We start from the raw sequence: 16,964 nt of genomic DNA on the forward strand, positions 1-16,964 counted from the left end.
TTAATATCCAAAATATACAAGTAACTCATACATCTCAACATGCAGAAAAACCCAACCTGATTAAAAAATGGGCAGAGGACCTGAACAGAAATTTTTCCAAAGAAGACATTCAGATGGACATCAGGCACATGAAAAGATGCTCAACATCATTAATCATCATGGAAATGCAAATCAAAACCACAATGATATATCACCTCACACCTGTCAGAATGACTATTATCAAAAAGACAACGAAAAACAAGTGTTGGAGAGGGTGTGGAGAAAAGGGATCCCTTGTGCACTGTAGGTGGGAATTTAAATTGGTGCAGCCACTATGGAAAACAGTATGGAGATTCCTCAAAAAATTAAAAATAGGACTACCACACAATCCAGGAATTCCACTTCTGGGAATTTTTCTGAAGAAAATAAAAGCACTAATTTGAAAAGACATATGCACCACTGTGTTTACTGCAGTATTATTTATAACAGCCAAGGTATGAAAGCAATCTAAGTGTCCATTGATAGATGAATGGATAAAGATGTGGGGGGTATACACACACACACACAGAGACACACACACACACAATGGAATATTACTCAGCCATAAAAAAGAATGAAATCTTGCCATTTGCCACAACATGAATGGACCTAGAGGGTATTATGCTAAGTGAAATAAGTCAGACAGAGAAAGACAAATAGTATATGATTTCACTTATAAGTGGAATCTAAAAAACAAACCAAAAAAAGAACAAACATAACAAAACAAAAGCAGACATACATACAGAGAACAAACTGGTGGTTGCCAGAAGGGAGGCGGGTTAGGGGATGAGTGAAATAGGTGAGGGAGATTAAGAGGTATAAAATTCTAGTTATAAAATAAATAAGTCATGGGGATCTAATGTACAGCATAGTAATTACAGTCAATAATATTGTGATAACTTCTTATGGTGACAGACAGTAACTAGACTTATCATGATCACTTTGTATTATATAGAAATACTGAGTCACTATGTTGTACACCTGAAACTAATATAATATTGTTAAGTCAATTATACTTCAAGGAAAAAAAAAAAACTATTAGAAGGCACTGGAAAGCCACCAAAAGCAGGCAAAAAGCCTGAGCTTACTTTGAAAAGATGTTGGCATAAAGAGTAAGAATTGTGAGTTTGTGGCTTTTTGCCTGAGGGTGCTCCCAATACCCTCTTTCTACTCCAGTCACAGAAAAATCAGTCTTACTGCCTCCAGGACAGAGTCAGGGTTGATGGAACAGCTAGAAATTTAAAGGGGTAATCCTTGAAGGGAGAGACCTGCAGAAAGGGTAAAATGCAAAATCTGAGTACAAAATCTACCAGTATCCCAGGCCGACCAATGGGTAAGCATGTACAATGGAGAGTCTGAGGAGCTAGCCAAACAGTAGGTGCACATGAGAGAGGAGTTAAAAAAAAAAAAATTAAGGGAGCTTCAGGATGTATTTCTTTCACTGAGGTACTTAGTTAAATTATATCATTTAACAAGAGTGCCTCCACAGTGGTAAAGTTATTGGCTGCATTATCAATATTACTGCAAAGTGTTCTGCTGGACCAAATCACAAGCTTTACAAAAAACAACCAGCCTAATCTTTCAAGACCATCAGACACACAGCAGCAGTTCTGGAGCACTAGCTAAGGCTCCTAAATACAGCATCTCAATTAAAAAAAAAAAATCACAGAAAAAGAACTTTTTATCAAAGTATCTAAAAATAATTGTAATAATTTCAATTGGTAACATTTCTTTACCACTCACAGATGAGAGTGCAGCCTCTAAGGTGTAGGCTGATACTGATTTAAATAGACAAAGAAGGAAGGCATTTTAGTAAAAGGAAGTGAGATCTTTGATTGACAGCTCTTAGGAGAAGGTTAAAAATTCAAAAGGAGTGCCTGTATGTGGCTCAGAACCTAAAAGCCTTTTTCTCCTCCCAACAGAAGAACAGTCTCAAGTAATAACTGGTTGCCATGGAGATAAGAAACTAGAGAGATCAGAGAACTCAATTTGCAGTTAAATAGGCTGGAAACAATCCTTACTACTTGGTGAAGGAAAGCGATTAAAAATATACATGATTGCCAGAGGGAATCTTCTTCACGTAGCATTTCCTAACCTCATTAATGAACAAGAAGTCTAAAAAACCAAATGCAAACCCAAGGTGTCTTGGATTGAACCCATTAAACAAATTCAGGACTTCAAACGTTATCAAAATCCTTTCTCTTCCAGATGACTTTGATTCTTTTTAACGGTACTTGTTAGTAAATACTGAAATGAGACTAAAATTGTGTTCAAGAACAAAGTAGTATACCTGACGGGACTGGAGCATCAATGGAAAAAAATGAAGCATGACAAATGGAAAGGGAACCAGAGTAAGAAACAGATTCAAGTGGTGAAAATCCAGATTTTGAAAAATCTTTTCACAATCAATGAATACCTTTGTGAGTGCTGTAAAGGGCTGCAAACGTCACCGTGAAGAAAGTCGTGGAGTATTTCCCAGCATTAACTAAATGAGGAAAGGCCCTTTTTGTGTCTCGGTATCGGCGCAGGCACTGGATAAAGCGAAGCCAAGCAGGAATGCACTGAACAATAGCCCGCACACCATATGAGTAATTGTGGCAAATTTCTGGTTCTGTGAAGATTTCAAAGAAGAAAAGACTACAATTAAAAAAAAATAACTTGTTCACATCATTTAGAGTCATATATTGTAACCACTAGGAAGTCCATAAAAGCAAGGAACCTGGGTTTCAGAATCACTTTTTTCTTTGCAACTATTATATTCTTAAACTTTTTAGTGGTTGATAAGCTGAGAAGAGAAGGTAAAATACACAGTGGGAACTTAGAAAAATCTGCTGGCTCAGATTTCTGACTATCTATTCTGGAATCACCTTCTTTGGAGTGTGGTAAAACTATAAGACAATTAGAAGATGAGTACACTAATCAAGGAGAAAAAAATTAGCTCTGAAACATCTGGAAAACCTATATATATCACTGGTGACTCCAGTCAATTTCATGAACTCCAAACCACTACAATATATCCACTATAGGTTGTTCACACTCTTGTTCTTTAAATAAAACGAACAAAGAAAACAAACAGCAGAGTTTATACTTTTAAAATGAGAAGAATAGAGTTCGTAAATCAATTTTCTTCAAATTCTGGAAATGTATCAGAGTGGTTCAACATACAATAGAATTGTGATCTGCTGGCATCAATGAAAATGTGTTGGCACTGGCTTCATTAACTTTTGTTAGTCAGATGTTACATAATCTGTCTAAAGTTGGTCTTTGTCATTAAGGCAAAATTCCTTAGTAACTTGAACACCTGGCATAAACAAAGAGTGATAAAAAGAGCCAAAAGAAAAATAAGGTCCCCAAGAAGAATTAAAAAACATCTATGACTTTCTCAAAGCACTTGATCTAATTTCTAAATTATCAGTATTTTTGATCATAGTAAAGCAATACTGTGATAGCAATTGTTGACACTAAAGCATCTGTGATTTAATTACCAATGTATTAGAAGTTTTTTAGTTTTAGAATTCTTTAAGTGTAAGTTGTAAATCTCCTGGCAAATGAATAGCTAAAATTATAATATATAATTTAAGAGCCAAATTATATTAGATAAAGAGATTGCTAAAGGAGTGCCAAGTACATTTAATTAAATTTGTAATATTATTGGATGATCTTAAATTTCTCAGTTATCATTCCCAGTATTTCTTGGTTTACACTGGCAGTTCAGTAGTGTGGATGCACATTCATACCCTACCTTCTGAATCATTTGGCAACAGGCCCCCACTTTCATCCCATTTGAGCTCAAAACTGTAGAAGCAGATCATATATTCCAGGTCCATCAGTATCACTGACAGGCTGTTCAGCTGATCGGCCAGCCAGAAATCAGCAAAGCCTACCTTATGGAAGGGGGCTGTAAATACTCGAAACTGGGAGAAAGAAAAAAAATCAGAAAACACAGAAACAAGAAAGTTCATATTAAATTTCTCTAATTCATGTCTGACCCTGCAGCATGATTACTTTAGTTGATAAAATGGAAACCAATGAACCAATCACAAACACAGGGACCTGGAAACAGTGGCTAGGTTGAGAATTAGTAATGAAGGGAATGAGTTGAATGGACAACTAAGAAAGGAATTAAAAGGGTGGGGCAGGGGGAAGGCAGGAATAGCTACAGTCAGAAAACAGAAAGCAGAGAGGTGGGAAGAGCTGAAGTGGAAAGCACAGAGAATGGCACAAATGCACCGAGAGGACATTTAGCGTTAGTCTAAATTAAATTTTGCTGGAGACCCATGTGCTATGATAATTTCTGGAATATTCTCCCATCTTAGCTAACTGAATACAAAGCTCTTCTTTGCCTACACAGGACAGGAAGGGGAGGATAGCGCCTCGTCTGAAGTATGTATTATTCTCTAACCAAAGTCACTTTCATTTCACTAATGCCATGGTGATAATTGTATTTGTCTTCAAATTATGCCACAAAAATCAGCCCACATCCTACTGTTACAAAAACAATGATAAATAAATTCAGGTTACATGTCTTGAGCACTAATCCACTCTGTGTATTTTTCTCATAATGCATTTCTTATAATCCATTAACTATAACAATTCTGAGCTAGGTGTTATCCATATCCCCATTTTACAGAAGACCTATAACAATAACTCCTCCTGACTCTATTCTGTGGAAGCCTGTTTACTACTGCAAAGGAAAATTCTGGCATTGCAGAGAGAGAAAGAATTAGATACTAATCATCAGAAATAAGCTCAAATTGTACAGACTGCCTTGAAAGGCCTTGAGTGAAGTGAAGATGGGATGAAGGCAGTTTTCCTCCTCACCCTGTTAGACCCTTTCTATCTTACACAGGTGAAAATGGACTCCTAAAACAAGGAATTCTGGCTAAGCAACAGTTTTGAGAAAATGAGTCTAAAGCTATAGCTCTCCTGCCATCTAGGTATATTCATTTAATGGACATATCCAGCCTGGGAGACTATGGCTCTCTTCTCTCAGACTTGGCTGGTTCTTTCTATTCTTTCTCTAAATAATTCCTTTGATTATTTCAGGGAAATAATAAATGACTATATTACAAATCAATCCTGGGTGTCAACTATCTATGACAGGTATTGTCTTGGAGCTTTGGAATTTAGACCAGGGGTCTACAGGACACAACACAGGCTTTAAGACATTACTTTCTGGAGCTGATATATTTTGTGTCCACGGTTCAATCTCTGATCACTCGCTTACTCTTTCAGAAAGCTGTTCAGTAAGCCAGATGAGATGTTACCATTTGCAACCATAAGCTCCAGATACAGCAAACTTTATTTTTTTTTTCAGGGTAGGGTGGGGTAGGAGGTATTAGGGATTGAGATGTTAATCATTTATGCACAAAGAGGTTCTGGTACCAGTTTATATAATATTTTAAGAAACTCTAGGTACAGAATGGATTTAAAAGATTCAAAGAGACAGAAACAAGAGAATAATTTAGGATATAACAAAAAAGGATCAGGAAGTCTTACTCAGTCTAGTCATGGACTTTTGTGAAACTGGTAGCCTAGGGCAAACTTTTCATTTCTCACTGATGTTAGACAGACTACCATTACTGTCACAACCTGCCACACCCAGCCTCAAAACCTGGCTATTACAGAAAACCTCTGTAAGAGCAGAAGGGGAGGACGCTGTATTAAATAAGAAACAAAGAGATAGAGGGATGCACTAGAAAAGGAAAAGAGTGACATAAAACATAAAATTGGAAGGAAGGGAAAATTTACAGACGAGAGAAGATGAAAAAAGAAAGAAAGAAGGGAGTGGTAAATATTGGTATAAGACAACTAATGAAGGTAAGAACATAATTATTCATACATTTAACAAAGATTATTAAGTATTTACTATATGTCAGGCATTGTGGAGGTACTAAATAAATAAAACATGGCCTGTACCCTTAAAGACCCACAATCCCTTTGGTCAAATAATAAATACCTAAAGAAATAATGACAGCACCATGTGGTAACTGCTATTACAGATAGGCATACAAAATACCCTGGAAATACAAAGAAAGGAACAAGTAGTTTGGTCAGAGGTAGGGTGAGTGGAAATGAAAATAAACAGATCAGACTTAACTCCCTGACATTAACACATAGTCAAATTCATCTTAGATTTATCTGAATGCCTCCTTTTTAAAAAAAAAATTATTTATTTATTATTTTTGGCTGTGTTGGGTCTTCGTGTCTGTGTGTGGGCTTTCTCTAGTTGCGGGGAGCGGGGGCCACTCTTCATCGCGGTACGCGGGCCTCTCACTGTCGCAGCCTCTCTTGTTGTGGAGCACAAGCTCCAGACGTGCAGGCTCAGTAGCTGTGGCTCACGGGCCCAGTTGCTCCGCGGCATGCGGGATCTTCCCAGACCAGGGCTCGAACCCGTGTTCCCTGCATTGGCAGGCAGATTCTCAACCACTGCGCCACCAGGGAAGCCCTGAATTCCCCTTTTTGAGTGAGAATTCTCCTTCCTTTCTTATTCTGGCTAAGGTCTTTCAACTTCTACTTTGTTGTGATTTAAATTAAAATGATAACAATTCACTGAGTAACTGTATTAAGAAAGCTACAGACAACCTGGATATCTGATGTTTTACCCACATACACAAAAAGACCACTAACAAGTTATTACAAAGAATGTATGTTATCTTCTAAGTTAAGATGATGAAGTTAAGGAGATAAACAGTTAAGGAGATGAAGTCTTAATTTCTACTTGTGGATAATCACATTCTTTCCAAATCTGATTTTAAGATTCCTGTTAGGTGATCCACTAATCAAAGTTAAACATGTAGATAAAGTGACCACCAGGTCTAACTGTTAAATGGTAGTGTTTAAGAACACAGATTATGGAGCCAGAATGCCTGGGTTCATATCCCATCTCCATTACATCCTGGCTTTGTGACCTTATTTAACTTCCCTGAACCTAGGTTTCCTCATTTATAAACTGTGGATTAATAGTAGCTCCAACCTCATGGTTTATTAAAAGGATTAAATAAGTTGATACATATAAAATGTCCAGAATAGTACATTATTAAATGAGAACATTTCTCTAATCTATTCTTATAATAGACACGTGTAAAACTTTTATTATACAACTAAAGAAAATACTGGAAAAACCAATTCCAAAATAATATAGCAAAAGACTATAATTTAAAAACTTTATGCAGCCTTCTATAAGAATAACTTGATACTTTTGTTTAGAAAATCTGAGGCATTGTTTATGCTTCCTAACTGGATTTCCAAGTAGGACAAATACAGATCTGGAGAGAGGATATATGACCTAATGAATGTAAATAAACTGTATTAATCTGACATATAATACTAATATCAAAACAAATCAATTTCTTAAAAAAATTTTTTTAGCTTCTTTTGGGGAGAGGAGTAACATATCAATTCCATAGATTCAAATTTAAATATGAATATAAGTGGTGCCCAGTGCCTACCACTATGGCCAAGTGACATATGTTCTTTTTCCACCAAAAATTAAGGAAAAAAAGAAAAAGGGAAATGTAGTTTACTTTAGGATGAAGCTTTAAGAAAAGCTGTATCAGAAAAACATAACTAGGGTAGAAACGTTCTTGTTAAATCACTAGAAATAACTCTAAGGGTAAATTTTCTCAGTGAGATTTGAATTAAAATAAGTCAATAGGTCAATTAATAGTAAAATATTCTATAAATAACATTTTTAGTATTTACAATTATTACAAACATACCAAATCACAATGCTTGCTTCCGTATTTCACTGCTTCTGAGAGTATATTTTACTATTCTCTTATTTCTTATTACACCCCTGCCAACCCATTCCATCAACAGTCCTCATTTATTAACACACAACAGATGCACAGATAAATGTCTACTCAATGGGGAATCGTTCTGCTAATAAGAATAACTGGTCATTCATGAATCATACCCGCTTCCTATTTAAACAAAGAAGGATGCAATGGGGAAATGTTCACTTAGCACATAATGTACACAACTGTATTATTTTGTTATTGTAATGATGCAATCATCTTAACAACTGAGTTTTCTAAGTCTTTCAAATCTCATTTGAAAATAACTTTATAGAGATTTCACAATAATTTAGGAAGGAAAAATAGGTGTTTATAATCTTGTAGTTATTTCCTTGTAACCAGAAGAATATTAACATTTTTTATGCAAATAACAGTTTAGAAACTCCACAAAATCTAGAAATAAAATGACAATCTCAAAATAAGAAAGGTAATCTAATATTGTTGTACTAACTGGAAATGATTTATTTTTAGTATAAATTTCAAGAGAAAAAAATGGCTCAATTTTTTCTTTTGTCTTAAATTAAAAAAAAATCTAAAAAGCATGTTTTCTAGATGATGACAAAACACATTAAAGGTGATGGTATAACTTATGACTTATTAAAACATGCTTGAACATCTAAGTTCCACACTCAGAATTCAAACTCAAAATTAGGCCTAGTGGTGCTATACTTTAAGGGAATGATTTGCTTCCTTGTTTGCTTGCTTATTTATTTATTTATATTGAATGAAGTTGGTGGAAAAGAGGGAGATTCTCAGTTTGTGATAAAAATCCTAGTGGAAGAAAGAAGAAATACAAATAAATGAACAATTAACTTTGGGGGGAAAAAAATCAAGATTTGGGCCATTTTCTTTTTCAGATTGCTATAAATACCTGCCTACATTGGAACATAGGCTGCTTTTATTTGTTGACTGCTTACTATGTTTTTTTAATTGGAAGGTCATATTTTATTTCTTCAGATTGTAAAAATTTAGTTAATGCTAAAGAGAGCATATTGCTAAGAACAACAACAAAAATTATCCTAAACCTAAGGGGCAAACAAAAGAAAAAGAAATTAAAACTATAGTTTTCAAGGCAATATACTTTATAAGGTGAAAAAAAAGTGAGACGATAATTATGAGAATTCTGGAAGTCTGTGGAGATTGGTCAATTTAATTACTAACCATCACTCTACTGTTAGTTGTAATTTGTAATCTAAGAAATAATTATACGAAAGCATTCCCAATTGATTTTCAAAATAGAGCTGGTTAAATTTGGAAGTAAGCAGAAGTTCCTTTCCAGAGCAATCTACAATATCCCAAAAAACATAGCTACCATTTTTGCAGGAAATTCTATATCCTAATGCTGAGACTGCTTGATTTTGAGATCATTAAGAAATAGGTAAAGTGGAAGAAGAAATGGAATTTATAAAGTCAATTTCTCAAATTAAACTTGGTGATCTGACAAGATATTCCTACTGCTTTTAGAGAACCAATATTTCATAAAATAAAAATGTTTGATTGACTACTTATAGCAATTTAACAGGAAAGTAATAGTTTTACCACTTAAAAAAGGGAAAATTCTACATGTTATCACAGTTGATTAATCTTTAAAGTAATTAATTATGAATTATTAATTTGCAAAGTCATTTCAATATCTCGATACTTCATATTCCATTTTGGAGGAAAAAATGCATGAGTGCTTTTCCTAGGGCCACTGTTACTGCACAACATCAGGTGTACCCGCCATACTGCATTCTTTGCCCCTGGAGCTGGGGTACCACTCATTTAGACTACAATGTGAACATGCCTTCTGAAGTTGTGCAATACAGGAGTTTTGTTTTCATTCTGGAGGAAGCCAATGATCAATATACCACTCTAAAAATGATACACAAATTTCTGGACTTACCAGCAGTTTAAGCAGCCAAAACCGGGATTTATAATAGAAAGTTTTGGTGGGGTTGATGAGAAAGAAAACCATAAACCCATAAAGGACAAGTGGGTACACATATGTGGGGATGACACTAACTGGAGCAAAGAAGCATGCCAGAAGGCTCAGGCACCACAATATCCCGAGGAATCCAGCAATCTGATAAAGGATGGGAAAGACAAAAAGAAAGAAAATTATTTTTATCTCTACCATTACTTAAAAAATCTTTAATAAAACAGAGGTAAGAAAAATGTTTAATTATTACATCAACAATCCTCTTCAAATAGAAAATAGATTTTAGTACCCACTAAACCAGCTATATGGCTAATGTAAACTATATCCATGGGATTTTATGTCTTGCTTTGATTACCTCAAAGAGATGCTGATGAGACAAATTGCTTCTCGGATTAAGTTCGAAGATGAGCACATGATTTACTCCAGCCTGTCTCCAACCATACGTGTTGATGCCCAGTAGAAAAAGGAATTCAATCAGAAGAAAGCCACCGCGATAGATTCTTATCAAGGGCCAAATACTTCTATCTGTTTCAAGTTTAAATACAGCTGAAAGAATATCAACTAATTGGTTAGTTAGAAAATTTATAATGTCTCCATTAATTGTCTTTCTCTTAATTCTCAAGGATATAACCCTGGTATAAGAATTTTTAATAAATAAAACATAAACCTAGGTTATCTCAAGAGCCTGATAAACTTGCTTAGAGGTTCTTTCTCTTCTTCATTTCACTCTGCAAAATTCCACCAGAAAAATTTTCCTAAAATTTGACTTTCAGCATATTAGTCCATGGTGAAATAATTTAGAACCATCAGATCAGTTCTGTCAGCTGGGGATTTCTGGCATGACACAACTTCTTTGGCTTTGTTTTGTCCATCACTGAATTGGATATAGTAATGCCTAGCTCACAGCGTTACTATGAAAATTATAAGAAAGAGTATATATGAAAGCAATGTGAAAATTGAAATGTCATATAAATGACAACAATTAGTATTTATAGAATGCTTACTATGTGCTAAGGATTGTATTTTTACATATAACAATTCATCTAATCTTCACAATGGCTCTGTGAGTTAAAAACTATTATCTCCATTTGATTGATGAGAAAACTACAGCAGAGAGGTTAAGTAATTTGCTCAGGTTTACCAAGCTAGGATAAAGCAGAGCCAGGATTTTAACTCAGACAGTTTTGCTCCAAAGCCCATACTCTTAATTACTACATTCAATTGCTCATATGCCCATACAAACGTTCAGTATCACTACTATCCTATAGATCGCCAATAATTATAACATTCAAACGTTTCGGCCTCACAATTCAAGTTCTTCACAATCTGATCTCCAATTAAGTTTCCCAAACTCCAATTAAGTTTCCCCTAAATTCTTATTTCCTGATAAATTTTATTATCCTTTTAACAAACTAATTTTGCTTATGTTGTCCCCTGTACCTAAAATGGCCTTGCTCTTTCTTTTGACCAATTCTATTTCTACTTATTACTTAAGAACCAGATTCTCATCTGTTCATAAATTTATTGAATCAATATGTTTCATTTTGAGCCTATTCTGTGCCAAACATTTCAATTTGGCTACCAATTTCTCAATTTTCCAAATAACTATAAAATTTACTGTTAGCACTACTCATTTGAAATTTAATTATATACATCTTATATACTTAAATAACCATTTATTATTTATCTTTGTATTCTCTATAGCACATAGCACATTTAATAATTTAAAAATAACAAGGTTTAAGCCTTTGCTTTGGAGTTAAATACTACAGACCAGATTTCAAATCCTAGCTTTACTAGGGCAAATTATTAAATTTTTCTAAGTCTCAGTTTCTTTGTTGGTCAATGGGGAGAATATCTATTCTCGTAAGTTTGTTAAGAAGATTAAATCTGAACAATATATACTAAATGCCTAAAACAGTACGTTTGGCCCATTTTTGAATATTCAGTATATATCAGTTTCTTTTTACTTGATGAAAATTCATTTTTTCATTAATTTGACAAATATTTATTGGGTGCCCATTATGTGTGACACCATTCTAAAAGCTGGAGATTCAGTAATGAACAACAGACAAAATACCTGTCTTCAGGCAACTTCTATTCTGTATAATGTCAGATAGTGAGATAAGTATTTTGAAGGAAAAAAACGTAAAGAGATAAAGAATGTTAGGTGCTATTTTAGGTAGGGTGATCAAGAAAACTTCTCAGAAGATGACATTTGCAGGAACCTTAAGGAAATAGAGACTCAATCATGTGACTCTCTGGAGGAACAGGGCTCCAAGTAGAGGGAAAGTACAAAGGGCCTTAAGATAGGTATAAGCCTTGTGTAGTCCAGGAACAGGAAGAAGGCCAGGGCACTATGACTGGAATGAATGAGAGGTAAAGTGGCAAAAAGTTACTTACAGGCAGATCAGGTAGGACTTTGTCAAGACTTAAGATTTTACTCAGATGTATAAAGCCAATGAAAGGTTTTTCACATAATTGGTATGACCAGATTAATAATTTTAAAGGACTATTCTAGCTGTCATGTGAAGGACAGACTGCAAAGGAACAAGTATGGTAGCAAGAAGATTAGTTAGGAGGTTGAAAATAAAAAAATATATATATGGTCTTACATCCTGATTCCTAACCAAAGACCACATATATAACAGTCAGGAAACAAAAATAATAAGTATAAATCCCAAAGAATACACAATTAAACTACTAGAGCTAATAAAATCAACAAAGTTGCAGAGTACAAGATCAACACAAAGGGACTTCCCTGGGGGCACAGTGGTTAAGAATCCTCCTGTCAATGCAGGGGACACGCGTTCGAGCCCTGGTCCAGGAAGATCCCACATGCCATGGAGCAACTAAGCCTGTGTGCCACAACTACTGAGCCCGTGTGCCACAACTATTGAAGCCTGCACGCCTAGAGCCTGTGATCCGCAATAAGAGAAGCCACCACAATGAGAAGCCCAAGCACCGTAACGAAGAGTAGCCCCCACTCGCCGCAACTAGAGAAAGCCCGCATGTAGCAATGAAGACCCAACGCAGCCAAAAAAAAAAAAAAAAGATCAACACACAAAATTCAGTTGTCCTTATATAAACCACCAATGAACAATCTGAAATGAAATTAAAAAAACAATTCCAATTACAACAGCAAACAAAAGAATAGAACACCAAGGAATAAATCTAACCAAGGAGGTGAAAGATTTGTACATTGAAAATTACAAAACACTGCTGAAAGAAATCCCATGTTCATGGATTGGAAGACTTGTTCAAATGGCAATGTTACCCAAAGTATTCTACAGATTCAATACAATCCATATAAAAATTCTAATGGCCTTTTTTTGCAGAAATGTCAAATCGATACTCAAATTCATATGGAATTGTAAGAGGCCCCAGAGAGCCAAAACAATATTGAAAAAAGAACAAAGTTGGAGAACTCACAATTTATGATTTCAAACTGTACTACAAAATAGTGTGGTACTGGCATAAAAAAAGATATATAGACAAATGGAATAGATTGAGAGCTCAGAAATAAACTTATACATCTATGGCTGATGGATTTTCAATAAGAGAACCAAGACTATTCAATGAAAAAGAATATTCTCTTCAACAAATGGTGCTGAGACATTTGGATACTCACATGCAAAAGAATGAAGTTGAATCCATACTTCACAGCATGTACAAAAATTAGTTCAAAATGAATCAATGAGCTAAATATAAGAGCTAAAACCATAAAACTCTTGGAAGAAAATATAAGGGTAAACCTTCAGGACCTTGGATTTGGCAATGGAAGTCTTAGATATGACACCAAAAGCATGAATAACACAACAACAAAAACAGATAAACTGGATTTCACCAAGTTAAAAAATTTTGTGCATCAAAGGACATTATCAAGAAAGTAAAATGACAATCTATAGAATGGGAGAAAATATTTGCAAATTATATATCTGATAAGGGTCTAGTATTCAGAATATATAAAGAACTCTAGTAACTTAGCTATAAGAAGACAACTCAATTTAAAGATGGGCAAAGACTTGGGTAGATATTTTTCCAAAGAAAATATACATATAGCCAATAAGCACATGAAAAGATGGTCAATGTCATTAGAAAAATGCAAATCAAAACCATAACAAGATACTACTTCAAACCCACTAGGATGGCTATAATTAAGGAAAAAAAAAGGAAATCACAAGTGTTGATGGGAATGTGGAGAAAATGGAACCCTCATAAATTGCTGGTGGAAACAGAAAATGATGGAGCCTCTGTGGAAAACAATTTGGTGGTACCTCAGAAGGTTAAAAAGCATTATCATATAATTAAGCAATTCCACTCCTAGGTATATATCCGAAAAAACTGAAAATGGGTACCCAAACAAATCCATGTATATGCATGTTCACAACAGCAAAACTCACATTAGCCAAAAGGTAGAAACAACACAGCATAGTTATATTCAGTTTTGGTGATACTACCAAACAGTTCTCCGAAGTACTATAGCCACTTCCACTCATTCACTTTCATATCTTCATGGTATTCCATTGTATAGGGGTAATGTCATTTATTTTCTTAAACAGTTCCTGATAGACATTTGAGCTGTTCCTAGGATTTTGCTATTATAAACAAAATAGTGGTGAATACCCCCTTTCATATATGTCTTTGCACCCATGTACAAGTATGTTTATAAGATAAACTTTTAGAAATAAAATTGCTTAATCAAAGTGATTGTACTAAAAAATTTTTACATATGCTGCCAAATTATCCTCTAAAGAGACTGTGACAATTAATACTTTACCACTAGTGTATGAGTGCTTGCTATTTCACACTCTTATATGCACTTATTATTTTTTTTACTTATTTATTTTTTTTGCGGTACGCAGGCCTCAGTTGTGGCCTCTCCCGTTGCGGAGCACAGGCTCCGGACGCGCAGGCTCAGCGGCCATGGCTCATGGGCCCAGCTGCTCCGCCGCATGTGGGATCTTCCCGGACCGGGACACAAACCCGTGTCCCCTGCATCGGCAGGCGGACTCTCAACCACTGCGCCACCAGGGAAGCCCCTTATACGCACTTAAAAAAAAAAATTTACTGGAATATAGTTGATTTACAATGTTGTGCTACTTTCTGCTGTACAGCAAAGTGAATCAGTTATACATATACACATATCCACTCTTTTTAAGATTCTTTTCCCATATAGGTCATTACAGAGTATTGAGTAGAGTTCCCTGTTCTATACAGTAGGTACTTATTAGCTATCTATTTTATATATAGTAGGGTGTACATGTCAATCCCCCCTGGTAACCATAAGATTGTTTTCTACATCTGTAACTCTATTTCTGTTTTGTAAATAAGTTCATTTGTACCAATTTTTTAGATTTCACATACAAGCAATATCATACGATATTTGTCCTTCTCTGTCTGACTTACTTCACTCAATGACAATCTTTAGGTCCATCCATGTTATTGCAAATGGCATTATTTCATTCTTTTTTTATGGCTGAGTAATATTCCATTGCATATATATGTACCACATCTTCTTTACCCATTTCTCTGTTGATGGACGTTAGGTTGCTTCCATGTCCTGGCTATTGTAAATAGTGCTGCAATGAACACTGGGGTGCATGTATCTTTTCTAATTATGGTTTTCTCTGTGTATATGCCCAGGAGTGGGATTGCTGGATCATATGGTAGCTCTTTTTTCAGTTTTTAAGGAACCTCCATACTGTTCTCCATAGTGGCTGTACCAATTTACATTCCCACCAACAATGTAGAAGGGTTCCCTTATAGGCAGTTTAAATGGTCAAACTCTTGTCTTTGTCAAACCAGAAAGTGAAATATGATATATTATTATTATATCAATTCAGTACAGGTTACTAGGAAACTATAAGAACAAGTTTTAAAAAATCTGAACAGGTAACTTTTCATCTTCATAACACTAAATATCTGGAATATGTGAATTTCAGACAAATTATTAAATATCAGGTCATGTCCCCTTGAGAAACCATAGCAATTATGCACATTATTATTATTATTATTATTTTTGCAGTACGCGGGCCTCTCACTGCTGTGCCCTCTCCCGTTGCGGAGCACAGGCTCCGGACGCGCAGGCTCAGTGGCCATGGCTCACGGGCCCAGCCGCTCTGCGGCACGTGGGATCTTCCTGGACCGGGGCATGAATCCGTGTCCCCTGCATCGGCAGGTGGACTCTCAACCACTGCGCCACCAGAGAAGCCCACACATTATTTTTTTTAATGTGAATGTTTGAAAGAAAAAGAATCATGATTGTACATGCATTACTACTGCTGTGTTTCTCTCTCAATTTTCAACTCTGTTATCATTTACACAACCACTGGGAGATAAATAAGGATAGACAGCTGGCTTTAACTGTATTTACCCTGCCTCCCCCCATAGACACACAAAGATTAAACAAAGACAGGTTCTGAAGTGAGAGAACATAAATACGCAACACTAAATGCATAAAGCACACACATTAGAAAATAAATCAGATCATCTCACAAAAATGTAGGCTATACATATGAAAGAAAACAAAACCCCAACTTGCCCCTGAATTTAAGAAAACTTCATTTCAATTCATTCACATAAAAAGAATGAAGTTTATTTATCTATTCTTATGTCTTATTTAATGATGGTGATGATGATAACACCATGCTCATTTTGGAAAGAAAAGAAAAAATTTCACACACAGATGAGTAAAGTCTTCCCTGATGCTCTCATTTGAAAGTAATCACTTGTTCTCTTGAGCTGCTTAGAAAACACTTCTATTTTGTAGTGTATTACTATCGTTTTAATATATCTTAATCTCCCTCGTGTAATAAGCTTCATAAGGAAAGGAATTCTCTTATCTATCTTTAGACTCAAGATTATCAAGCATAATCATAGATACATAAAATTAACTTGTTGAATGAATTCTAATACAACCCTGTTCTTGTAAGGTATTAAGCTCATTTAACAAATGAGGAAATTGTTTCAGAGAAGTCATGTCTTTAAAGCCAAAACAATTAAGAAACAGTTGAGCTGGGACTGCAACCAGGCAAGGCCTTTTGTAGATAAGTCAGTGTTCTTTCCATAACAGCTAGCTTGATAATCTAGGGCTGGGCTTTTTATTGTAGTATTTCCATGCATTCTATATAAGTAAACTGCATTCATCCCTGAAGACACAGAGCTAGATTTAAATATGAACATAAAGTATATCAATATTAAAACATGAGCTTACAGTAGACAAT

The 16,964-nt window shown here is 35.1% G+C and overlaps 1 protein-coding gene across 1 annotated transcript in view; it reads right to left on the minus strand.

Annotated features, from left to right (window-relative positions):
• XPR1 (xenotropic and polytropic retrovirus receptor 1) overlaps positions 1-16,964 on the minus strand; it is a 199,441-nt gene that overhangs the window by 38,721 nt on the left and 143,756 nt on the right. Inside the window, exons 8-11 of the mRNA XM_079918229.1 lie at positions 10,094-10,284; positions 9,703-9,882; positions 3,761-3,932; positions 2,435-2,629 (exon numbers count right to left, since the gene is read on the minus strand). Coding sequence (XP_079774355.1) covers positions 2,435-2,629; positions 3,761-3,932; positions 9,703-9,882; positions 10,094-10,284 — 738 coding nt within the window. The remainder of the gene's footprint in view (positions 1-2,434; positions 2,630-3,760; positions 3,933-9,702; positions 9,883-10,093; positions 10,285-16,964) is intronic.

Source organism: Stenella coeruleoalba, assembly GCF_951394435.1.
Source record: "Stenella coeruleoalba genome assembly, chromosome: 1".
In the NCBI taxonomy this organism is placed as follows: domain Eukaryota; kingdom Metazoa; phylum Chordata; class Mammalia; order Artiodactyla; family Delphinidae; genus Stenella; species Stenella coeruleoalba.